The sequence below is a fragment of the Tenrec ecaudatus genome, chromosome 5, assembly GCF_050624435.1.
Source record: "Tenrec ecaudatus isolate mTenEca1 chromosome 5, mTenEca1.hap1, whole genome shotgun sequence".
NCBI classification, from domain to species: domain Eukaryota; kingdom Metazoa; phylum Chordata; class Mammalia; order Afrosoricida; family Tenrecidae; genus Tenrec; species Tenrec ecaudatus.
In genome coordinates, this window is record NC_134534.1 from 16,114,468 (window position 1) to 16,140,147 (window position 25,680).

General features: G+C 51.7%; 1 protein-coding gene across 1 annotated transcript in view; it reads left to right on the top strand.

Annotated features, from left to right (window-relative positions):
• The first annotated feature begins 5,709 nt into the window (after positions 1 to 5,709).
• FBXO32 (F-box protein 32) overlaps positions 5,710 to 25,680 on the top strand; it is a 38,122-nt gene continuing 18,151 nt past the window's right edge. The window contains exons 1-4 of the mRNA XM_075549301.1: positions 5,710 to 6,066; positions 13,791 to 13,906; positions 14,796 to 14,845; positions 16,429 to 16,521. Of these exons, the coding sequence (XP_075405416.1) occupies positions 5,951 to 6,066; positions 13,791 to 13,906; positions 14,796 to 14,845; positions 16,429 to 16,521 (375 nt within the window). The 5' untranslated portion in view covers positions 5,710 to 5,950. The remainder of the gene's footprint in view (positions 6,067 to 13,790; positions 13,907 to 14,795; positions 14,846 to 16,428; positions 16,522 to 25,680) is intronic.

The following is a 25,680-nucleotide window of genomic DNA, read 5'->3' on the forward strand; positions in this document are numbered from 1 at the left end:
TCTCAGTTCACACGTGGCTGTGTATTCCAAATAAATCATGTTGAAGCAGCTCTCTGCAAACGATGGTGGCAGACAACTTCTCTCAGTGATAGACTTCTTACTAAATAAAAAAGAGCCCACTCAAAACAGTGGCTTCCCAGGGCATCTGCTGGGCCAATTAAATTCAGGCAGAGAGATCAGGTCAGAAGGTTTTGGTGACTGTGTTTTGGGATTCCACAGGGGTCCTCTTGATAGATTTTCCTGAAGGACACATGATGACCATGGTGGCTTTCCATGAAAGACTTATAAGAAAACTGAACACTGCCCCAGTGAGCAAAAGGCCAGGAAAGTTGTCACAAGGAATGTTATTGTTGTTTCCATCACAACAAGGCACCTGTCATCCCTCAGGGCTGTCCTGGAAAATTTTCATGGGAAAGCCTGACCTCATGCACCCTCCAGGCTTCATCTTGTCCTTCAGACTTCGTCTTGTTGCCCCAGCTCAAAGAACATTTTTAAAGACATGATTTGAGTCCCTCATGGATGCCCAACCGTCAGTTCTGGTCTGGTGCAAATGGAAGGGTCACAGAACGCTTCAGAGGAGGGTGAGGGAGATGGAAACGCTGCCTTCCGAGGTGCATAGACCTAGATGGAGGACGTGCTGAGAAACTACAGCTTCACATGTGGATGCCTTTGTGTGATAAAGCGCCTATGACACTGTATCCGTGCTTTTTGTCCTGGCCGCCTCTCTCTCCGGGCCTTGCTCCAGCAAAGCCCCTGGGTGGGTTCCCATGGCCGACTCGGTGCTTGGTGGTGGGATGATGGTCAACAAGCCAGGCCAGCTCCCAGGGAGCTGACATGCTATGGAGATGGTGGAAAATCAAGCCATCCTCAACGCCATCTTGTGACTTTGAACTCATAACGACCCTATAAGGGACAGGGTGGAACTGTAGCTTTTCTAAATGTCTTTTCATCTCCCTAACCATTTTATTAGCACTTTATCCACGTGGCCTACAATTCAGTAATTCAATCATATCAGGATGAGTGTGCTATTGCTATCATTTCTTCTTCCGTGTAGTCATTGTCATTCATGTCATTTTTTTCTCTAATGGTGGCAAAATATATACACAACAGAACGTTCTTCAATTCCACAACTTCTACTTGTATAATTCCGTGTCGTCGGAGATACCCTTCATGCTGTGCAGCCACTGTTGATGTCCTTTCCCAAATCATTCTACCGCCCTTGACATAAACTCAATGTCCCCTATGCAACAACACTGCCCCTTCACCTGTAGTAACTATTGGTCGAGTTTGGTTTCTTCCCCCCACACCCCATGATTTTCTTGATATAGGATTCACATATCATATATTTCCATGGTTAAATCGCTTTTAAAATGAGTTGTATAATCGCAATCATTTCTTGTGCCACCTTCCACATTCATTGCACCCAAATCCCCTCACCCTCCCTACTTCCCACCCCCACCCCTATACCCCCTAAAACCCTTGCTTCAGTTATTATCTCTATGCACCTACTACTATGTTTCACAAACTGGGAAACCCAACAGAAACAATAAAAAACAACACAATGCGATAAGGATAAAATAATGATAATATAAAAATAACAATACAAATAATGAGTAAGAAAGAAAAGACCACCATCAATATTTTTTAAGCAAGGGAAGAAAGTTTTTCACGGAACAAGCAAGAAACACTTGAGCCTAGAACCAATTCAGGTTGGGTCAAGAGGGAGGTCAACTAGCCAAGTATCAAGTTGGATCCAGCATAATCAAGTTTACAATGATCTCTATCTGATAGTAAAGTTTTTGGAGACCCTGGCCTATGGCTAGAGGGGGTCTGCCAGAGGCTTAATCTAACTAGATGCTCTGCAGGTGAGTTTCGGGGTCCCACTCTCCTCCACAGCCTTCCACAAATTCTGTAGTCACAATTTAAGCTCTGATACTTTTCCCTTCAACATATTTGGATTTTGCGGTTGTCACCTTTGGATCACACAAGCTAGTGTGCTTCTTCCATGTGGACTTAATTGACTCCTCAGTTAGATGGCTGTTTGTTTGAATACAAGTCTTTAAGACCTCAGACACAATTTATTCTGATTAATAGCCAGAAACTATCTGCTTTCTTCACCACACTTTGTTGTAGCACCTTATCTTCGGTGATCATTTCATGAAGGTGCATATCAAACAGGGCCATGTTATCAGAACTAACTGATCGTGGATTGGGACTAGAGTTCAGTGGGAACCCAGAATCCATCTGCTTGTCCATGGATATGTGCGACTCAGGCTTACTTTGGTGGTAGTGTTTTGACAAAATCAAACAGCAACAAACGAACCCAAAAAAAATAAAACAAATAGCAGGAAAACAAAAACCCATAGAAACAAGAGTAAGGCATTGTCAGTCATCCCCTGAGGTATAAGGCGACTGCACTGATAACATCAACAATCTTTCCAATGGCACAGCACCCAGACACTGTCGGTATGACGAGTCTATGCCAGTACAGTTCCACCCTGAGCTGCAACCCATGAGGTGTGGCCCTACACCGTTTGATCTCCCATTCGGTTGAGCTCTGTTTACCCTAAGCATGGGGATTGGTGGGTGGAGGGGGAAACTTCCTGAATCAATTCAGATCCCTGCCCAAGAGATCAAAACCTGTCATGTCACTGCAAGGGGGCATTGAGGTACTCAATGTATGGTGACACCCACCAAAGGCAGGGGGTTTCCCCCAAGGTCCAATGACCACCGCTTCCACAGCCTTTGGGGGCCACTCTCCGCTTCCGTCTCCTTTCCAAGTACTCCAGTCCTCACTCCAAGGGTGCTCGCAACGTCGAGGCAGGGCTCAGCTCATTCAGCTGGGCCTCTATGTAAAGTCCTCCTGATGTAGCCCCTGCATTATACCACACTGCCTGCAAGGTCAGCTTCCAAGGTCAGCATGGTGCTTACTCCATGTATGGTTCATTGAGTAGAAATGTATTTGTAGTGTCTACCCAGGAACATAAAATCTGGTCCATTGTCCCCGCCAGCTTCCCTACAATCATTGTTGAGCATCCATTCTGATGTGAAGTTACTTCTCCCAAATCAACCTCCATACTCACCAACAGAATTATCAGCGTCTCCTACAAAATGTAGATGCTCCCCTCTCCTGGTCTTGGCTTGATTTTCCAGCAAGGTTCTCCTCCCATTCCTGTGGGCAGCCCATTGATTTGTCCCAGGCTTGTCTCAGTGCTGTGTAGCCTCGGGTGGATGGTCTTCTCCCTTCCCCCCTCTTGAAGGAGTGAGCCCAGAAAATATGAGGTCTCCTTCAAGGTGGTGCCTATGAAGTAGATGGCATGTAGATAGCCTTCTCCCCCTTTGTTTGGGAATTGGCCCCTAATATTTAACTGGCGTTTCTCCTTATAGTAAGTGGACTCATACAATATGTGTCCTTTTGAGATTGACTTTCTTCACTCAGCACAATGGCTTCTAGGTCCTTCCATGTCATTCGGTGTTTCATGCTTCCATCACTGCTTTTTAAGGATGCATAGTGTTCCATTGTGTATGTACTATAGTCTCTTCATCCATTCTTCCACTGATGGGCATTTGGGCTGCTTCCAGGTTCTTACTATGGAACTATAACTCTTTGCAGGAGCAGAAAGCCCCATCTTTTCCCCCAGAATGGGAGGATGGTTATCAAAAGTAAAGGCTGACAGTAAATTCAAAGTGTTATGAAGACTGGGAAGAAAGCAGCCGCTTAGCCTGAAGTCACTGCACTGCTCCCCCTTTCTCTGAGCCCTCAGTCCCACATAGAAAACAGGATAGAAAAGGCCTTTGGGAAGATGAGGTTTATAAACTAAAGTGGGTGAGGGCCTCTGGGGCGGGGCTTCAAGCATCACTGGCGTGCTCTAAGCAGTCCGTGCAGCTTCTTATCCCCCTGTGGGGATGGGGGAAGGATGCTGTTAGCAGTAGGGTATTCCATGGCCCCTCTCTTCAGGCTCCTCAAAACTCAGCTGACAATCACTGAAGACAAAATGGGTGCACAAGCAAATTTGGTGAAGAAAGCTGATGGTGCCTGGCTATCAAAAGATATAGTGTCTGGGGTCTTAATGGCTTGAAGTTAAACAAGTGGCCATCTAGCAAAGAAGCATCGTGCCCACATAGAAGAAGTACATGAGCCTGTATGATTGTGAGGTGTCGACGGGATCAGGTATCAGGCATCAGAAGACACAAAACAAACAAACATATTGTTAAGAAGGAGAGGAATCAGAGCAGAGAACAAAACTCATCTGTAGACAATGGGACATCCCCTTACAGAAAGGTCACAAGGATGGAATGAGTCAATCAGGATGCAGCATAGCACCAGTGAAACACACACTATTCCTCTGGTGTCTTGAGGCTTCCTCACTCCCCCCTCCCATTATCATGACCCCAATCCTGGCTCTCACTGCAGGCTAGACCAGAGCATGTGCACTGGTAGAGATAAGAGCTTGGGACACAGGGACTCCAGGCCAGATAAACCCTTCAGGAACAGAAATGGGAGTAGCAATATCAGGTGGGTAGGGGGAAGGTGGGGAGAGAAGGGGGGAAGAAACCTCAGGGGAAGGGAGACAGTGGTCAGTGTAAAGATGTGAAATTAATAATAATTTATAGTTTATCAAGGGGCCACAAGGGTGGGAGGTTGGGAGAGAGGGTAAAAAGAGGAACTGATACCAAGGGCTCAAATAGAAAGTTTTTTTTTTATATCAGCTGAAACTCCTGGCCTCTCTCACACACACACACACACACACACACACACAGAGGCCTCACTTGCCAGCAGGGAGGACTGCTCCCCCAAACCAAGAGGGCTTTGGATAATGAGAGGACTTAGCAGTCCCTGGCCTGCTCCCTGGTGGCAAGACTGGACAGGGGACAGTCCCTGCTCTCCCTCCTGTCCCATGGGGTCAGAAGCCTCCACTTTGGCCACCAGAGAAACAGGTAGGTCCACAGAGTCTTAATAACCACTTAGGACAAATAATAATTTATAAATTATCAAGGGTTCATGAAGGAGGGAGGGTGAGGGAGGAGGAAAAGCAAGGACTCAAGTAGAAAGGAAATGTTTTGAAAATGATGATGGCAACATGTGTACAAACGTGCTTGACACAATGGATGGATGGATGGATGGATGGATGGATGGATGGATGGATGGATGGATGGATGGCGATAAGAGCTGTAAGAGCCCCCAATAAAATGATTTTTAAAACTAAAAAGTAACTGTTTGGGGCAGCACTGGTTTGGGGTATGCGCAAGGGTTTGGGCTGCGAGGAGCCAGGAGGCTTCCGCCCACCCCATTTCTGGCTCTGCGAGAGGCCCTAGAGGGCTGCTCTGACAGACGTGGGGTTCCAGGTAGACAGCTCAGGGGCAGAGGGAGCTGTCGCTCCCTTACCCCGCCCTAGCCTCCCGGTGGAGGCGGCGGCCTTCGGGCTCCGGCGGGCAGCTGCGCCCCGGGGGCAGGGAGGGCGCGCGGAGGTGCCAGGGGTGCGGGGCGCGGGCAACTGGGCTGGCAGCGCAGCTCCAAGTTTCCACTGCGCGCGGTTGTGCAAGACGGGGCGCGGGAGCGGCGGGCGGGCGGCCGGGAAAACAAACCCATAAACAAAGCCACGTGGCCCGGCCTGGGGGGGCGGGCCAAGTGCAGCAGGCGGCTCTTCCGGCAACAAAGAGCCGGCCGGCGCCCCTTAAATAGCGCAGCGGAGAACGCGGCGCAGCATTCGCTCCAACCGCCCGACCCGTCGCCCTCCGCCGCCGAGAGACCGCCCTTGTCCTCGGCCTGCGCCCCCAAACCGCAGCCGACCCCGCCCCCCGCCCGCTGCAGTTCCTGGGACGCACCCCCTCGCCGATCCCCAGCACTCGAGCTTCCTCCTGCGACAGCGCGTCTCCCAGGCCGCCGGACGGTCCCTTCTGTCCGCCCACCAGTCCGTCCGTGCGTCCGTCGCGTCCGCTCGCGGGTGCCATGCCCTTCCTAGGCCAGGACTGGCGGTCCCCCGGGCAGAGCTGGGTGAAGACGGCCGACGGCTGGAAACGCTTCCTGGATGAGAAGAGCGGCAACTTCGTCAACGACCTCAGCAGGTGAGGGGCAGCTGGGCTGGTCCAGGTGCCAGCTGTTGCCGGGGAACCGGGAGGACTGGGGCCAATGGGACGGAGAGCCCCTGGGAGTCGTCTGGGTTGCAGACGCCCCCCAGGGAACTTGGTTTCATTATTGGCCAAGGTCAGGATCCTCAAGTGGGCACAACTCCTTACTGGAGCCCCAGATTGCTCTGATTATGTGATGACCGCCGTTCCTGGCCACTCAAGCTTAAGCCCACAACTTTAGGGGGTTCCCGAACCCCGGTTTAGTTCCCTGCATTAGGGACACCGGAATCGTCGCACGGTGTGGGCAGATGCAGACAAGTGGGCTGAGCGCTCGTCATTGGAGTGGCGGAGCTCTGAGCGCCCCAAACGTGATGGGCACAGTCTGGAGATGGGATGGGACCCAAGATCTACCTGGAGCGCCGCCAGACTCTCCCAGGCGAGGGCAGGGGGCAGAGTAACCGGGAGGCAGGTGGCCAGAAGACAGCCAGAAGGTCCCTGGGGCGGTAACAACCAAGCAGTCAAGGAGAGAGGGGGATCCTGGAGCCTGCCGGGAGCGCTCTATGAACCCCCCAGGCCTCCAGCTTCCAGGGACTGCCTGTGTGGCCAAACCTGTTTCCTCAGTGGCCCTGCAGACACCCATGGCAGTTATTGACCCTCTGTCCTGGAAAGGGCATCTACCTACCTGGCCCTCCGGTAGCCTCTGGGCTCAGGTGTTACCTGGCCTGTCAGTCTTCTGAGCCCCAGTGTTCATTGATAATAATGTGGACTCTGTGGGTCCCAGACCCTGTGAAGTTGGCCCCCAGATGGCTGCACTGATCTGTAAAAGTGGGTCCACCTCGGACAGGTGCTTCAGGGTCACCCTTGGGGGCTTTTCCTGCTGAATTTCGTTACCAACTCTGCCCCACTCCCTTCATGCTGCCCCCTGTGGAGGGCTCCGTTGGTGGGCAGGTTTCTAATTACTGAGATTTAGCGATGGGTGTCTGTCCGCACCCTTGGCCCTACACCACAAAAAGGACCTAGAACACATGACTCTCCTGACCGCTGGGCCGCCAGCCCTCCTCCCAGCCTGTGATGATTTGCCCAGTAACTAGAAGGAAATGAACTCATCTGGTGGGGGGCGGGGGATGCTTGTCATGGGAGACCAGAGCCTATAGACTTGTATGCTAGAGATACTTGGAGGTGACCTCATAGAGTCTGAGAAATCTGTTTGTGAAGAAGCAGATTAAAATGTTTGTGAAAAAATCACAGAAAGGAGGGAGGGGGAGACCAGCTGTTATCACCGGCTACAGCAGTTCCTTGGAAGACCCCAGTCCCCAAATGATGCCCCCAAATACATGGGAAGGGATTAGAGTACCAGTGTTCCCCTGAGGGGCTTTGGGACATGGGGGGCGGGGGGCGGGGCTGAAAAAGCAGAAGCCTGCACTTCACCTTGGACTGTGGACTGCAGAACAAAAGGTCTTAATTGCCAGGGTAGGCAGCAGGGGCTGGACGGGGGTGGGGATGGGGGTGGGGGTGGGAGGGCGGGGGGGGGGGAACCAAGAAATTTCTTTTCCCTGGCAAAGAGTGAGTGCATTAGCCAAATGAATTTGTATACCTGTGAAGTGAACATTCCAATCACCAATAATTATCAGTGTATCTTGGATTGTACATTTGACCAAGTACTGGAGAAGTATATCATGCTTGATAAAGTAAGTAAATGGGGCGGCAATATAGGGGAAGGCCCTTGGCAAGTCTGTAAGGATGGCGCCGGACCACTCCGCGTTTCGTTCTGTCGCACATAGGGTCACCATGAGTCAAGACCAACGTGATGACACCCAACAACAGAGTGGACACGGGCGGCCTAGTGTTTGGGTACTGGGGGAAGGTGATGGTGATGGGGATGCTGCTGCCCATGATTCTCGCTCATGGTGACCCCAGATGTGCAGAGTAGAACTGCTTCATGGGGTTCCTTGGGGTTCCAAGGCTGTGACCTTGCAGAAACAAACCCTCTGAAGGGGCTTGAACAGACAGCCTGCCGACTAGCACTGCAGTGCTTACAGGGGGTGGGGGGCGCACCAGCCAGGGATGCTGGCATTTCATGGCGCTTTGTTTCTGTATCACACCTGAGATTCCTTTAGAGAGATGCCGCAGTGGTCTGCCAAGCAGCGGGATCCCCCAACACCTTAACCCACTATGCCCTGCAGCATAGTGTGAACTTCTGCTTAGACAAGGCCGAGGTCTGGTGGCTCTGGTAGCTTCCTGCTCCTTTGTCCCCAGCACAAGGCTCCTTTTTGACCCTCCCATTTTGTGGATCCTAGAGATTACCAGCACTGTCATGAGGGCATATGGTGACCTGGGGTCACTGATGAGTCAGAGATGAGGAGTCAGTGGGTAGCAGACTAGTGTAGCAGCTGGCTTTGCATTTGCCTGGTTGTGTTGTTGTTGTTTCAGTGGCTGTAAACAATCCCTTCCCTACTTAGCACCAAAAGCCTGCCAACTTCTTAAAAGCACTTGGCCTGCTGCGACCTGGGTTGGAAATCTCAAATATCCCCATGACTGTTTTCAGTCAGTTGGGTGACGTGTCCCTGTGATGTCACCTTTGGGCTGAATGCCCTGCCTTCCAGGTGAGACTGAAAGCTCTCCTGTTGTGAAAAAACAAAAGAGAGCCCCGTGAAAGGGGTGTAGGGTGACCGAGAGGACCACAGAGGCCTGGTCCACCGCTCAGATTTCATGGCCAGCTCTATGAGCTGGCCGAATCAGGTTGCTTTCAGGAGTCTGTCTGCCCAGTCCACCTTCTCTGAACTCTTCGGTTGTCCTCCCAGTGGCCTGGGCCCCTTTCCCCTTCAGCAGCTGACTGTTACAAACCCCATCGATAGCAGCTAAGTGCTCCGAAGTGAGATAAGGAAAGGCTTGAAGATAGAAGCCCAAAGCGGGACTCCTCTCAAAAAATTAAACCACAGACGAAGAGAAAAAAAGAGGAGCTGATACCCAGGGCTCAAGTAGAAAATGTTTTAGAAATGATGATGGCAACATGTACACACTTGCTTGATACAATTGATGTATGAATTGTCAAAAGAGCTGTAAGATCCCCCAATAAAATGATTTAGAAAAAAACAAATGAGAGAGGATTTTTTTTTAATCAAAATATTGAGTCCCCTCCAGCTCACAATGACTGAGCCCACATGGGTCAGCATAGCACTGCGTGCCTTGGCTGGTTTTCCAGTTGATGGCCAGAACTTTTTTCAAGGTATCTCTAAGGAAATGCCAACTTCCAACCTTTGCGTTAATAGCTAAGTATCTTTCCTGTGTTCACTGGGGAACCCCAGAGGGTGAACATATCCCAAAACCAAGGGGCACAGAATAAGTTTCCAGTTTGGGGGAACAGATTCAAAATCCAAGAGAAAGAACTCCTCCTGGGGAAGGCCATACAGGACTGCCTCAAGGAAATGGTGGGGGAGCCCAGTCCTCAGCCCCTCCCTCTCCCTCACCCACCCCCAGGATGAGCAATCTGATCCCAACTTCTCCAAACCTACATGCCCATCTGTCCGCAGTTGAAAGCACAATGTTGATGTACTGCAGACCCAAAGCAGAACCAGGAAGCAGAGCATTTACCTTGGTGCCTGGGATGAGTTTCAAAAAAACAACACTCTGGTCTGGCTGTCATCATTCCCAACTCGTGGATGAGTCGTGCACATTAAATAAAAATAACAGTTCACGCTTGATTGTGTGTTTATGGTAATGCAAGGCATGATGTTCTGAGAACTGGAGACACGAAGTGGTTTGTGTCACCAGCGTTTTCGGGGGACTCGCCGTGTGAGTTTGGCAGTCTGGGAAAGTACTGGTGCGGATGAGCACAGAAATCTCACTGCCCCGAAGGGGGTTGGTGGCGTGGTGGGTTGCACATTTGGCTGCTAACCGCAAGCGCTCCGTGGGAGAAAGATGGGCGCACAAACCCACCGGGGCAGTTTTCCTCTGTCTTTTAGGGTCTCTGTAAGTCAGAACCAACCCAATGGCAGTGAGCTTGGGAGTTTTGGAAGGAGCCCTGGCAGTGCACTGATTAAGCACTCAAGGTTGGTAGTTTAAACCCACACAGCAGCTCCAAGGGAGAGAGACCTATTGATCTGCTCCCATAAAGGTGATAGATAGCCTTCAAAGTAATCCAAGTACATTAAAACCCTATGGGGCAAAAAAATGAAAAAATTAAAAAAAAAACCCCTATGGGGCACTTTTGCTGGGTCACATCCAGTCACTCTGGGTCACAGTCTACTTGATGGCACCTAACTACAACTAACCCCTTCAAGGCAGGGCTTCCTAAGTGGCACATTATTGATACAAATGCAATAACTAATAGGGCCCCTCCTTCTTATTTTGAACTCTTTCCGCCTTCTCGAACATTGTTTAGAAGTCGCTTGGTATGTGTGTGACGGGGTGTTGAGCACAGGGTGCTCTGTCTTCTTCAGGCCTGCGCCCTTAAAAACCAAGATGGGGAGAACTGATGAGACCCCTGCAGCTGGCTGGGGATTACTGAATTGAGTGGGTGAAGAAAGCAGAGCCTCTTTAAGATGGCTAGACTTGCTTCTTATTTTTAAAAATAAATAAGTAAACATTAGAGGCTGTGACTTCTAAATGGTGGTGGCTTTTCTCGGTACAATTTTCAGTTGTTCTTTTTCCCTGGGCTTCGGCATTCCCTTGAGATGGACGCAATTGAGCTCTTAAAGGAGCCTCTCCCTGGACACACTAGTGCTTAAAAGAAAACACAGAGGCAGGCCACCCAGGTGAACCTACTCCCCAGCCCTTCCTCAGGCCTGCCGTCCAGAGGCCAAAGCCTGACGCTGAGCTTAAAAGTGCAGGCTTGGTCTCTGGTGAAAAGTTTCTCATTCTCCAGTGGGAGAGCATCGCCAATTATGTGAAGTTATTCTTAAACTGGCTTTCGAAATGAGTCACTCGGGCTTACAGCAGGTTATTGTCTCCGTGAGGAACTCAAGTGCTCAAATTCCTGAGGAATGTTTTCCATTGGACGAGAATAAGATGAAATATAAATATTTAAAGCCTCTAAGGAATGGGCACAATCTAGGGTGCAGACTGCCAGACGTTTCTGCTGAACCTGAGCGGTGTGCTTGAGAATGGCCGGCTTCGTTTCAGGGTTCTCCCTCGTGGAACATGCTTTGAAAACAAGCGTCACCGTGGCACATCCTAGCTGTGCTTTTGGAAGCTGTGCCTGGCGTTGGTACATCGGGGTCCGGTCAGGTGACCCTGCATCGTTTTCCCTTTCCCTCCACTTGGGTTGAACATTCCTGAAGGTTATCTCTGCGACTAAGGTCTCTTCTCCCATTCTCCTGATTCTATTGTCCTTCCAACCTTGGAGAAGCCACGGGCTGGCCAGTGGCTCTGTATCTGACAGTCACCCACGTCGACAAGCATGCCCCGGCTTCGTCCCTGGTTCACTTGAGAAGGTGCTACCAAGAGAAGGACGTTTCTGCTGTGATCCATCTGAAACCTAAAAATATCTTCTGCTTCCCTGAATGAAAAAGACCAGACTAAAGGCAATTGGGAAACGCAGTGACTGATACCAAGCATGGCCCTAAGAAGGAAGATTAACTAATGGTTGATGATCCACCAAACTTATTCTAACGGGCCCAGAAAACCACCCCCAAGCATATGATTGGCCATGACCGTGTGTAATCATCATCCCATTTTCACCACCATAAGTTCACTGTGACTCGTCGCGACCCTGTCGAACAGAGCAGAGCCCCTGTGGGATTCAGAGACTGGAACTGTTTACAGGAGTAGGAAGCCTCGTCTTTCTCCCGAGGAGTGACTGGTAGATTCAAACGACTGAACTTATGTTTAGCACCGAAACTCATGACTCACATAAGCATCGGACAGAGCAAGATACTTAGTGTACTAAAGAGCATGCTATTTGGGAGACTATAGCCAATAAAAACACAGAAAAATGTTCCAAACATTGAAGAGATCTGCCAATGGAATAGAGATACATCAGTGTAACTAACATTACCCAACAGCCGTATGACCAGAGCTGCTAGACCCTAAATCCCATTTTACATTCAGCAGGGGAACTCGGGAAGTCAAGGACTCTGTTACGCTGGTGTATAACAACAAGAAAACCCTAGTCGCTGACTGGTAGGCTTCCTAAGTCTTGCCTTGAACATCCAGGACACCAAAACTGGCTGCCATCAAGTCGATTTCGACCCATGGCAACACTATAGGACGGGGTAGGCCTGCCCCTGAGGTTTTCCAAGACTGTAAGTCTTTACTAGAGTAGAAAGCCCCATCTTTCTCCCTCTCAGCAGCTAGTGGTCTCAAACTACTGACCTTGAGGTTAGCAGCCCAACACAGAACCACTGTGTCACCAGGGCTCTCAAAAAGTTGGTGGGAAGATTCCATCAGCTTTTTATTTCATTTTTCCATGGACTTTTTGAAGCACCCCTCCCCCATACATATCTCGTGGCTGGGGTCGTGGGAATCCTCTCCTCATGATGCCCCAGGATTTCTCCTGCACCCCTCCTGTGGCAGCTATGCGCCGCTTCACCTCAAAGCTGCAGTAGAAGAATGCTCAGTCAGCCAGGGGCTTACGTGGAGGGCAAATGTTTTGAGAATGATGAAGGTAACAAACATACAAATGTGCTTTACACAATGGATGGATGGATGGATTGTGATGAGTTGTAGGAGCCCCAGTAAAATGAAAAAAAAAAAAAGAAGAGTCCTCTGTCAGCCTCCCCCCTCGCCCCCGACCCCAAATGATGGTTCAGCCTACTAAAGGGAACTGAGTGGGCTCCTGACCTGAGGTGAACGGCCCACCCGTTGATGTCCTGTGAACAGGATGGGGGCATTCTCCATCTTGTCAGTGTCTGACTTAGGACTGTCGCTTGCTTTAGTGGGGAATGCAGGCTCTTCCCTCCCTACCTGGCACCTTGTGTCCATCCAGGAGCCAGGTAAAAGCACAACTAGCCCTCCACACGTCCCACCTGGAAGCAGTGGAACTCACAGGGTGGGCTGAATGTGTTTGCAGATGGTGTGAGTTCAAGGTAGCCTGGGTGACTTGGGTAGTGTGTGAAGAATTACCTCGGGCAAGCTCTGACAAAGGAAAGCGGGGTGGGGGTGGGGGAGGAAGGGGGAGCTTGGAAGAGAACAAAAAGAGTCACTGTGTATTGTAGTGATGCCTGGGATCCCCGCACCCACCCCCGTGGAGGTGACATTGTAGGGTGCTGCCTTGTTCCTGGCTCCAGAGAGCAGTGCTGTGTTGGGCAGACAATGGCATGCAGTGTTGGGGAATTCAAAGGAAGTTAAAGTCTCTGTCCATCCCTGCCTTCCCCACTGACCGGCTGCAACACTGCGTAGACTTCCGGGGTGACTGTGTCACTCTTTTGTTTTGTTTGAGATGTGAGCTTGTGTATGTGCTGTGCACGTGTGTGTGCACTTTGGAACCCACTGGGTTGCTTAGCGAAATCGCCCCTCCCCCTTGCCACCGAGTGGATTCCGCTCCCAGCGACCCCATCGACCCCATCGGAGAGAGGATCGCCACTGCAGGGCCTTCCGTGGGCTGTCATCTGCACAGGCGCACACTGCCGGCCTGGTCTCCCTCAGAGATGTGGGGTGCCCCTGAACCGCCAACCTTCCAGGGTTAGCAGCTTAATCCCTGCCCCTCCAGGGCCCCCGTGGATAGAGGCCGCTCAGAGGAGGATGGGGCGTTGTATTCATCCTCTCCCCTCTGCTCTTCACAGCTACTGCGGCAGCAAGGAGGTCTACTACAAGGAGAATCTTTTCAACAGCCTGAACTACGAGGTTGCAGCCAAAAAGAGAAAGAAGGACATCCTGAACAGCAAGGCCAAAACTCAGTGTAAGCCCCTTGTTCTGAGCTAGAGAAAGCCGCTTGGAGACAGTTCTGCTTGGTGCCTGGCGGGGTGGGGGTGGGGGATCCTACAGATAATCACACTTTGCATGTTAAACCTCGGCCCTGATGTCACCGAGAGGCTGACAGAAGCCAGCCCTCTGCCCTCAGAAACGTGGCTGTGCACTTTTTCCGAAGGAGCGTTATGCCTTCTGCACAGCCTTGTGTCCAAAGGAGCCTTTGGCTGCTTGTTGCAGGGTTTCTTCCCGCTTGTCCCTTGAACTTGACATAGATAATGTAGTTCTTCTACAGGGATGGCCTCAGCTGAGTCATTAAAATGAATTGAGTTTTCTTGCTTTAACTTTATCGCCGGCTTTTATTCTGAACTGTGTTTTGAGGCTTTGACCAAAGATTCCGCTCCCCTTCTGGGGCAAATGGGGTTCACGTGTCTAGATGCTCTCGCACGGCGTTAGCAGGGAGCACCGGTTCTGCCGTTGAGCGTGAATCCTGGCTCTTGCGGTTCCTCCATCAGCTCTCCCTGCTGTCTGCAAGGGTTCTGTTTTCTCTCTCCTTTTTACGACCTTGTATCAATTTTAGAGCCGGCACTTAAACTCTGACTACTTTTTCAGATTTTTTTTCTCCTGCAAGACTTGGGGACACTCGATCCTGCTACCAGCGATGGGGGTGCCCCCAACAGGGTCAGAGTGAGCCCCTGGGTTTACACGCTGCTCCTCTGAGGCCTGGCCATCCCCTTGGGGCCCCAGCAGCGTCTCTATGTTCTTGGTCAGATCTTTTCACGCTGTGGAATGAGAAGGGACAGGGGGATGTTTAAAATCTCCCGTGTGTTACAACTTATGAAAATTGAGGTCTCTTGTTTGCTTCTTTTTTGTCCGTGTAGATTTCCACCAAGAAAAGTGGATCTACGTTCACAAAGGAAGTACTAAAGAGGTGGGCAGCACCCCTTCCCCAAACCCCTTTGCTTGGCTGCTGCCCTTCGGGGGTGGGAGGCGTGGATGGTGACACTGAGCAACACTCTCCTTCCAGTCATGTCCCTCTGACTGTCTTCCTGGGTGGGGGTGGCAGTGGTGAGGAGCCAGCTACCAAACTGTGAGGGCGCCGAGGGGAACAAAAACTACCCAGCGCGCTCTCTCGTCATTCCAAGAGGTAAGATATGCAGAGGTCCCTTAGCGCACGAGGTGAACATGCCCTCCTCAGATGGACTGTGGTAAAGCCCTGGACTTTGCCTTAGGACACTGCCTCGCTTCTGTTCTCAAGCCACCTCAGACTTCAACTCCCTTACACACTAGCCCTGGAAAAGCTCCTCTCGAAATGTAGCAGAAGGTCCCAGGTGTCTGCACAGCGTGAGGCCCTGAGGGAGGTGTGGCAGGGACCCAGATGAGTACGTGGACAACATTTGCAGGACCCTTGAGAAAACTCTTTTGTCATCCTCTACGGCAGCGGTTCTCAACCTGTGGGTCACGACCCCTTTAGGGGTCGAATGACCCTTTCACAGGGGTCACTCAATTCATCACAGTAGCAAAATTACACTTAGGAAGTGACCATGAAAATAATGTTATGGTTGGGGGTCACCACCACATGGGGAACTGTATGCAAGGGTCGCTGTACTAGGAAGGTTGAGAACCACTGCTCTGTGGCCTCTCAGATTCTCAGGCAATTTATTTGTGCAGATACCTATGACACAAGGTAATCTGATAGAGGGATCGACGGTCTCGCTGCCAGGGACCCTGGGGAGCATTCAGTTCCCTCTGTGTGCTGATGGCCAGGGACGGTCGCTGCTGCTCATACACCTCAGATCACCCAGGTCCTCGGAGCAGGCTCCCTGGGCATCCATCAAGAAATAGTCCAAAGGCCTTTTGCCTCCCCTTGAAACCTCAGGACCACAGTGAACAAGGGACTAGGCACGAAACTCCAGGTGGCTGGCAGGGAGTCTGTGCAGGTAGATTGCCTTCTCTTCCCATGAGTCTGTGATGATCCCCTGCTATCCGTAGACCACTCAGCAGCAGCCCAATTCCCGACCTTTCCTTGAGAAGCCACTCCATGTGACGGTTCCACCCGGGTGCGTGCAGGGAACAAGGCCCCAGTAGCCCGAGTCACACAAGCGAGGGGTTTAGGGTGTGAGTCACTAGCCAAAGGAGCTGTGGGTTGTGTTACCCATCTTTGTGGCTCATGGGGATTCCCAGAGAGAGTGTACCAAGGGCAGAGCACATGAGGCCCACGGGGATGGGCCTCCAGCTTGTGCAACAAGTGCAGGGACCACGGGCCCATAGTCACCTGCTAACCGAAAGGTCAGCAGTCTAAGCCCACCCAGAGGCTCTCGGGAGAAAAACTTGGCCAATCTGCTTCCGCAAAGATGACAAGCAATAAAACCCAACAGAGCAGTTCTGCTCTGTCCCATGGGGTCACTAGGAGGCAAAAATTAGCTGGCCAGCCCCTCCTCGCACCAGGGCCCAGGGGTTATGGAGAATGCGTGCCACCGCCCGCAGCAGTGACCCTCTGCTTCCCCCGTTCAGCGCCATGGATACTGTACTCTGGGGGAAGCCTTCAACAGACTGGACTTCTCCACGGCTATCCTGGATTCCAGGAGATTCAACTACGTCGTCCGGGTGAGTCTCAGAAGCCCAGGGGCTTCTCCAGGTCCACCAGTTGAATGGTCCCTTTGGGCTGTCTTGAAGCAGTGTCCACAGAATAACCATGTGCAGTGCCCTGCGAATGTCGAGGCAAGCAGAGAGAGAGAGAGAGAGAGAGAGAAGTGAGGACGCGTGGACAGGCACGTCTTAACACTCTGGTGTCACACAGCGCGTCTGACTCGACCCTAGCGTAACACGTAGTTGTGTGTCTTCCTGGGCCCCTTTTGGAGCAGGCACCGGGATAAGCAGGAACAGGTTGCAGGCAGCATCCGTGAGGAAGCAGCCAGCAAGCCATAAAGCACTTGGGCTTGTTTTTAAAAGCCTTGTGCACCTTGGATTGTTCTCCTGGTCCTCCCCCTTGTCGTGCTTCAGCTGGCCCTGGGCTGACTCCTAGGCACGCTTGGCTTGGGCCTCAAAACAGTCAAGTCCAGAGCATCTCACCCCTCCCCTCCGCCAGTCTCACGTGTACCCCAGGCCCCAGCGGCCTCCTTGGGTCAGTGGCTTTGCATTTTAAAGCTCACTATGAAAAGGAATTCTAAAAACATTTTAAACGAGCTTTCGCAAATTATTAATGATGAAGGTGCAAATCATTCTCAGCATGACTGTCGAGCAATGATTTTTTTCCCCAGTTGGGTTGTTGTTGCTTTATTCTCCCCTTCAGTGTGGTGTGCGTTCACACACACACACACACACACACACACACACACACACACGGCCAGGCGGTAGCAGTTGTTGGAGCTTGGGATCCGAAGGGAATTCTCCTCCTCTGGGTGCCAGTGGCTAGGGTTTGGATTTTCTTTTTCCTGGGTGGTGGGTGTGTCATCCAGTCAGATGGTTGTGGAGGCCGAAGCCAGGGTGATGACATTCGACCCCCTTGAGGCCTGGGCGCTCACCTGCCATCTGGGCTGCCTGAACTGACCTGGTAAAACCCCAGGCCCTTCTGTGGCTCAGAAGCATGAGCTGAGCCAGTGGCCCTGTTGCCCTCCCAGATCAGCCCCGCTTCCAGCGCAGGGATGGACCTCAGAGGCCCCTTTGGGGAACGTGCTGTTGTTGTTCACCTGACTCCACTTCTGGGAGCCTGGTGGGGTGACCATGGAGTGCTTAGCTGATCAGTGGAAGGCTGGTGGTTCGAAACCCCCCCCCCCGGGGGGTCAGCTCCCTGGGAGAAAGACCTACCTGCCTGCCTCCAATAAGAGCCCAGAAACCCCTCTGAGGCAGTTCAAACACCCCAGCCACTTCCAGGGAGACAGACAGGGCTTTCTGCCTCCATTGAGTTATGGTCTCAGAAGCCTACAGGGGCAGTTCTACCTTGTCCACAAGGGTCGCTATGAGTCAGCATGGACTCAATGGCCGTGAATTGGGTCTTGTTTTGTATTTTCATTGGCTCTAGATTGCATTCATCGTCCCTCCCCACCCTTCCCTTAGACACCTCTCCGCGATGGCTTCAGTATAATTGTTGTAACTGTGGGTTTAAAAAAGACTTATAATTGTTTAAAGCAGCAGCTTACCCATTTGCAGAAGGTCATTTGTTGGGTGTTTTTGGTTTTATTTGTTTTGTTTTTTGTTTACTCTGTGCCTCTTCTCCAAATTCTTAAAAAAACTGGAGAAAGTTCTGACTGAGCCGTTGGGCTTGGAGGGATGGGGGGTTTGGAACTTGGTAAGCGTGGGCTAGGGGTCACTGACACAGGTCCCAGAGAAGCCAGGCAGAGGTGGGTCTCAGGGTGAACTTCGGGTGTTTCCAAGACCGCACACTGACCCACATCTCTGTGCATTGAAGGACCCCGCACATGTCCAGAGAATCCAGAGGCCAGGGCCTCACCTGAGGGAGTCTGGTTTCCCTAGTGTAGGATGTTTTTAAAACATCTCTAATGATGTGTTTTGCATAGCGAACTTTTAAAGAAGACACAATGAGGCATTACATTCTAGAGACCTCTTCTGGGGAGCGTACCATGAGGGAGCAAGAATTCAATTATGTGAAAGAAGAAGCTTCTGCCACCCCCAGCCCCACCCCAAACCAAAAGCAAACCCACTGCCATCGAGCCTATGACTCGGAGCGACCCCATAGCACAGGGGAGCTAACCCGAGTGATGGCAACATTGGGTTCAAAGCTCCGTGCCTGCGGGACTTTCTCTTTCTCATCACACTTCCTGGCTGAGCTAGGAACCGAGATAATGAGCCCTGCAAGCAGCCTTTTTGTGAGAATGAGAAAAGGTGATGTGCGGGAGGCAGGGCTTAATCTTGGCTCCAGGACTCCTGGTCCAGTGCTCTCTCTGTTCCCTCCCCTGTACCACACAGCCTGGCTGACCCAAGGCAGCCAACCTGCTGTTATCATCACAGAAACATGGCATGTGCACACACACGCCTGCACATATGTGCTGTGTATACATGCATGCAGCTGCACATACGTGTGTGCACACACACCCCTCCTCCCAGGAGCAGGCTTTAGTGCTAAAGCGAGACCTTTGATGCTGTCCCTCCCAGCTCTCTTTGGGATGAGAAGGACAGTGATAAGGTAGGTGCAAATGGATTGCTAACCTCAGCACTGTGTGCTCCAACCTGGTCGGTGGTGCGCAGAAGAAAGACCTGGCAATCTGCTTCCATAATATAGCACCCCACCCCCTAAAACACAACCGTATAGAGCGGTCCCAGTCTGTCATGCATGGGGTAGCCAGGACTCAGAGCTGACTTGCCAGGCCCCGGGCACCACCAGCTGCATGTGGCAGCTGTGGCTGCTGCCGTCAGGTTGAGAAATGCCGGGAGAACCTTGAGGACTGGTTCGCTGACTGGAGTCAGTTGACCTACATGTGCTAGTGGACCAGGAAGGACGGACAGACACTCAACAGCTTCACTCTCTCCGCCCCTCTGCAGCCAAGATTAGGGTGGTGCTTTGTGCTATCAAACCACAGCCTAATCAAGGCACATTCTTTCTGGCCCGCCCCCACCCCACTCCCCCAGAATGACCACCCTCATCCGCGTGAATGGTTCCAGCAAGTTCCTGCATTCCTACCACCCCTGAAAGCATTTTCCAGAAAACGTGTTTTAGTTTAAGTTGACTGGTGGTTTGGCACACGGAGGCTGAAATCCAGCGCTGTGAGTCAAATTTAAACCCAAAGCCTTAAATGAAGGCCTGCCTCTGCCAGGCCCCTAGTGGGCTGTGAAGGGGGGCTGCCTGGCCCCTTCTCTCAAGCCCTGCCACCGCAAGGACCTTTGGGATCGGTTTGGTGCTGCACATACTCGGTGGCCTTGCTCTGGTGGAGGGTGGCCTCTCCCATAGCTGTCTGAAGATCCACTGGTCAGAGAAGCTGAGACAGAGGTGAGCCGGCTAGCCACAGCTGAGAGAGCCCAAATCCTGGAACAGAGCTATGTGCCCATCGGAAACTGGCCTGTACAGATGGCTGCAAGGGGCTGGGCAGCGTATCAGTATCAAGGGTGCAGGACAGGGCCTGGGGGTGCTGGCTAGGCTGCTAGTAGCTTGACACAAGTAAGTCTGTGACTCTGAGTTTTTAGACAGAATAGGCACTCAGGCAAGCAGGGTGAATGTCTGGATGCCCTCTAAGTTGGGGGGAGACTCACAGGCCCAAGGGCATGATGTGGGGGGACACTCGCAGGAGTGAGAGGTCCTACTGAATGAGGGTCCACCCTCCTGAAGTACGAACCTCCTGCTACCATAACTAATTACATCTGCAAAGGCCACCTGCACAGTCCTAGGGGCTAGGACTTGAACACACCTTTTTTGAGGTCTCAACAGGCCGCAGACCAATCTAGAGGGTGCTGTGCAACAGGATGGATAAGGGGTCTCTGGAGGCAGCTGCTCGGAAGAAGACCCTCATTCCTTGACAGGTGGCTAAGTGAAGAGGCAGGTGGGAGTTTTCTAGGACAGAATCTTGGAGAGGGGGAAGAAGAGGGTGGAGGGATTGCTGGTGAGCCTAGGGTCAGGTGACCTTCGGTCGCCCTACCTAGTAGGGGGAAAGTGGGGTCAGCTGGTAGAAGGGACCCTGTCTCAGCAGGACCAATGAGCCAAACACGACCGATAGATGCATTAGGAAGCACACCACCCCCGTGGGTTCAAAAGGGTCCAGGTTGGATGGAAGACAAAGAGAGCTGTTTCTCTGGGCCACAGATCCGATTGATTTGTGTAAACACTGGCCATCCTTGGGACCTTAACTCCCTGACTTAGCACGAGGTTTCACTGGCAAATAATATTTACCCGATCTTGACAGGCCGGGGGATTATTAATGCGGTTGAAAGTTCCCCCAGTCCAACATGTCAGTGTTCAAGCTCAAAGCCGGGACAAAGCTTTCCAGGTTTTTAATCTGTGTTATCCACTGAGTAAATAAGACTTGGAAGTAGCAGTGCTCCAGGCAGGCAGAGGCACTGCTTAGTGTAACCAAAGGTTTTATTGCAAAAGACACCCTCTCCCTACGGGCCCCTCCATGGGTACTGAGCGTGTGCGAAGTGGCAGGGGTTTCTAAAACTGGGACCCCAGTGGGTGGGTTCCAAGCAGTGAATAGTTGAAGCTGAGCCTACTGTCCTAGGAAGCAGAGGAATTCGAGAGTCCTGGGCTATGTACGATGGGGAGGGCTCTGGCAAAGTGGGCCTGGCCTCATGGTCAACCTCCAAGGTGTTTTGTCCAATTGAACTGGGTGGGTCTTGCAAGCTAGTTGTTTAGTGTCCTCCCAAGTCCGTGCTGCTTGCCCCCTTGGGAAGCACCTGCAATGGGTTTGCCTAGTAAGTCCTTCCTGGAGCCCTGGGGACGTAAGGGTAAAGGGTTAAACTGCTAACCAGAAGATTGGTCTTAGAACCCACCAGCGGCTCCGTGGAAGGGAAGACCTAGCATCTGCTCCTATGAATATACCAGACCAGAAAACCATTGCTATCCAGTCAGTTCCATCTCATAGCCACCCTGTCGGGCATCTGCCTGGCCCAGAGGGCTGTAAAGTGTTGATAGCCAAACTGCACAGTGAGCCGCCAAGACCTTTCCAGATGCCAAAAGAAAGACACCACAGTAAGATAAGCATGGCATCCCTACGGCATAGCCAGGGAGGGCCTCTCTGAGACAATGACATTTGACCTCCAACCACAGGGACAAAATGGAGCTGGCCACATGTAGATACAGGTCTCAGCAAGGCCAGGGCCAAGGGCAGAGGCCAGCAGTGGCTGTGAACTCCACCTGTGCGGCTGGAGCGGGAGGAGTTCAGCCTCACTGTGCTTCGCTGGAGAATGACTTCGTGCCTGGTACAGGGGAGGGGCGGCGAAGAGGAGGAAGGCCTTGGACAAGATGGATCGCCACAGTGGCTGCATCAATGGGCCCAGGCCTGGGAGCAACTGGGGGGATGATGCAGGACAGGGCAGTGTTTGGTTCTGTTGTGCCTGGGGTCGCTATGGGTCAGAACCGACCCGAGGACACCTCACAACAACAATGGCATATTGGAAAGGAGCAAGAGTCTGCTCAAGGAGGACTTTATCAGTCAGGGTGAGGAGATGAGATTTTTTTTTCCCACTGCGTACAAAGGAAGGCAGCCATTTGAGGAGTTTAAGCAGAGAACTTGATGGATGTTTAAAAACACTGAAGCTTTTGACCACCAGCCAGACACTCCCTCAGAAGACGGCCCTCGTGATGTGCTTCCAAAAGCTCAACCCATAAAACCCAAACTCGTGCCCATTGAGCCCATTCGGACTCAGAGTGACCCTATAAGAACAGGGTAGAACTGGGCCAGGTGGATTTCCAAGATGATTACTGGGAGTAGAAAGCCTAGTCTTTTACCCAAGGAGAAGCTGGTGGTTTTGAACTGCTAACCTCATCGTTAGCAGCCCAATGCATAACCCACTACACTGTCCACACCCCATGGAACAATACTGCACACATTGTCACCATGAGTCAGAACCAACTCACCAGCAGCGTACAGACCACCACCACCAGAGAAGTGGCATGACCAGATGCCCAGGGCGAACAAAAGAGCAGCTAGGACACATGCTTGGCATGGGGTGAAGTGGGATAGGTGGACAACCTCTTCTCTGCCCATCCATCTTCCACACACCCCTCAAATGGGGGCTGACGTTCCCGCCAAGAGTCGCTCCACGATGCTGCTTGCCACTAGAATGTCTCCTTAAAATCAAAACTGAGCTTGAACCAGAGTGGAAGGGCAGGATGTGGTTTCAGCCGCGGTCACCGCCATCCCTGCTCTGTCGTGCAGTGCAGTTAGTCCCCGGGGAGCCGGATGGCAGCTCGGCCGGCACAGGCAGAAGGGGCTGCCAGCCCTCCTCCGCCTCCTCCTCCTTCTCCTCCTCCAGGTCCCGGCCTCTCCTCAAACACAGCCACAAATTACTGGCCCTGGAGCTAAAAATTTGCCCAGCAGAAAACAGTCATTTCCAAACAAGCTTACCCCCCCACCCCCACCCCCCTTGGCCAGGGGCCAAGACTCCAACGGGCCAAGTCATCTTGGAAAAGATTTCTAGATGCAAGCCTAACCCTGCAGCCACAGCTCTCTGAACACAAAAGTGGACTTACCCAAATGGGTCTTTCTTCCCACTGTCTCCACCCCGTACTGCTTCCTGGTTCTGCCCAGACTACTTCCTGGTGGGTGGTTCTGGTCCTGAGGAGTCCTAGTCATGTGGAAGGCAGACCCATTCAAATGGCCCCAAAGCAACGGCCGAGTACTGAGCATGCTGCTAACACTTTCTGATATGATTTCTCCCGTAAAGCTAAGAGCTGAGTAGCAGCCACAGTGTAACTAACAGCCAGGTAAAGATGTCCAGACGCTGTGTCTTCAGAGCTTAACAAACTCGTGGTCTTGCTACGTGTTTTAAGAGCAGAATTAGGCTGCGTGAGAATTGCAGTTACACCAAGACCGAAAATCTAGCGGTGCTACCTTTTATCAAGATAGAGCTGTACATTGAGTCAGAATGTAAGAGTGACCAAAAGGAATCTTCTTTTCTCAAATCGCTTCAGCCTTGGGTGCAGGACACCTGGAGTGGAAATAGACTGATTCTAGAAAGGAGGCCTGCGGGGACACAAGGGTTAAGTGCTTGGCCATAGGCTAGTCAAATGGTGGGTGGTTCAAACCCACCAGCGGCTCTATGGGAGGAAGCCATGACAGTCTGTGCCCGTAAAGATTGACTGCAGTATGGGGCAGTTCTACATTGTCCAACGGGGTTGACAGTATTGGAATTGACTCGATGACTATGGGTTTGGGGCTGGTTGGTTTAGAAACGCCTTTAACCCAGCTATTAATTCAGCATCCCTTGCATAGCAATCATTTTATCTCAGCGTTCTCGCACAGCTAATGATGACAACTTGTGGACTATATCATTTGTACAGGCATTGTTCCGAGAGCTTGCAAGCACACTGAATATGTACAGCAACTCTGAACGACATACTGTGATACACATTTCACAGATAGACAAACTGAGGTAGGCAGGCCTCTGGCACAAGAGCCCTCTCACTCTTAAACTCTGATGGAGGCCAGAGATTAGCAAAGGATGGCCTATCATAGGCTGAGTCTGGCCCTCTACTTGTTTGTGTAAATAAAGTTTTATTGTTACACAGCCATGTCCATTTGTTTACATTCTGTCCCTGATTGCTTTGGCACAGCAAAGGACAAGTTGAATGGCTCTGACAGAAATCCTGTAGCCCACAAGGCCTACTATCTTTGCTAGTGGGACTTTCACAGAAAAGTTAGCTAGTCCCCTGCTAGAAACTTTTAACTCTGCTGAGGGGGGTGGGGTAGATCTGGGGAAGAGGGAATCGTGCCTTATAGTCATGCCGCCACTTGCCACCATTGGGTCAATTCCAACCCCTGGCGGCCCCGTGTGTCAGGGTAGAACTGGGCTCCGTAGGGTTTCCGTGGCTGATGGTTCAGAAATAAATCTCCAGGCCTCTCTAGCTGGCATTTCCAGTTCAGAGATGAAAATACTGAAATTCCAAGGAGTTGGGTGAGCACCATAGACTAGAGCAGCGGTTCTCAACCTTCCCAATGTCGCCACCCTTTAATACAGTGCCTCATGTGGTGGTGATCCCCCAACCATAAAATTACTTTTGTTGCTACTTTGTAAGTGTAATTTTGCTACTGTTATGAATTGGGGGTCCCCTGGGAAAGGGCAATTCAACCCCCAAAGGGGTCACAGCTCACAGGTTGAGAGCCGCTGGACTATACTGTAAATGCCATGAATCCAGGGGCTGGGTGGCTTTTTGCCACATCCCCTTCATCTGCCACAAACCAGGACTATTGCTAGAAGACAGTGGTAAAGGCCAGCCAGCTAGAGAAGCCAGGTCTCCTGCTCTTCTGGGGTGTTTTCTCCTAATTCCACAGCTGCCTGGCCAGGCAAAGAGGGGGTTCCCTTGTGGTGGAATTGAACATGTGATAGTTGACCTGACCTTCTCCTAGAAGTTGACAAATGTTTGCTGTCGATTTCTCTTCCTCCTTGTCATCTTCCTCATCGTCATCCTCTCCCTCCTCCTCCTTAGTCATCTCCATTCAGACCAAAGGGCTCTTTGGTCCCAGAAAATGCACGGTCACCATGAGAGTTTTCTCATCCATGTGATCGGTACACTTTTAGACACAATTAAGACACCATCCTGTGAGGATAGTCACACGGGATGTGGGAGAGGGGTGGATTTGGGTCTGAGCCCTGCCCCATCCTCCTCCGAGCCTTTTGGCCCTCCTCCTACCCAATGTGAGTCACCGGGCACAGCCTGGCCACGGGATGGAGGCTTTGTTTTCTCAAAGCTTGGTTTGTTTGGGCCACAAGCACCTCGGGCGTATTAATAGCCCCTCCGCTCAGCCTCCTAAAGCTCACTGTGGGTCAGGAGATAGATGGGGCTTTGGCCGGTCCCTTTCTCCCACTTCTCCTCACTGTCATGTGCTGCTCGGTGGCAGAGCTGACCCAGACAAGCGGAGGGACTGCTGTGCAGTCGCCACGCACGCACACAGCCTCGGCTGATGCTCTGACTGCTCGCCTGGGTTAGTGCGCACCCCATCAGCACCTGGCTTCTGGTCTCGGGCCCCAGTCCTCGCTAGTCTCAGCCTCTCCTTACCCCCTCTGGGTCAGACGACTATGTCTCTCCCTGCTCACTCGGAAAGCACACACCCCAGGGAGGAAGTTGGGTTCGTTTTGGTTTAGTCAAGTTTTGTCCAG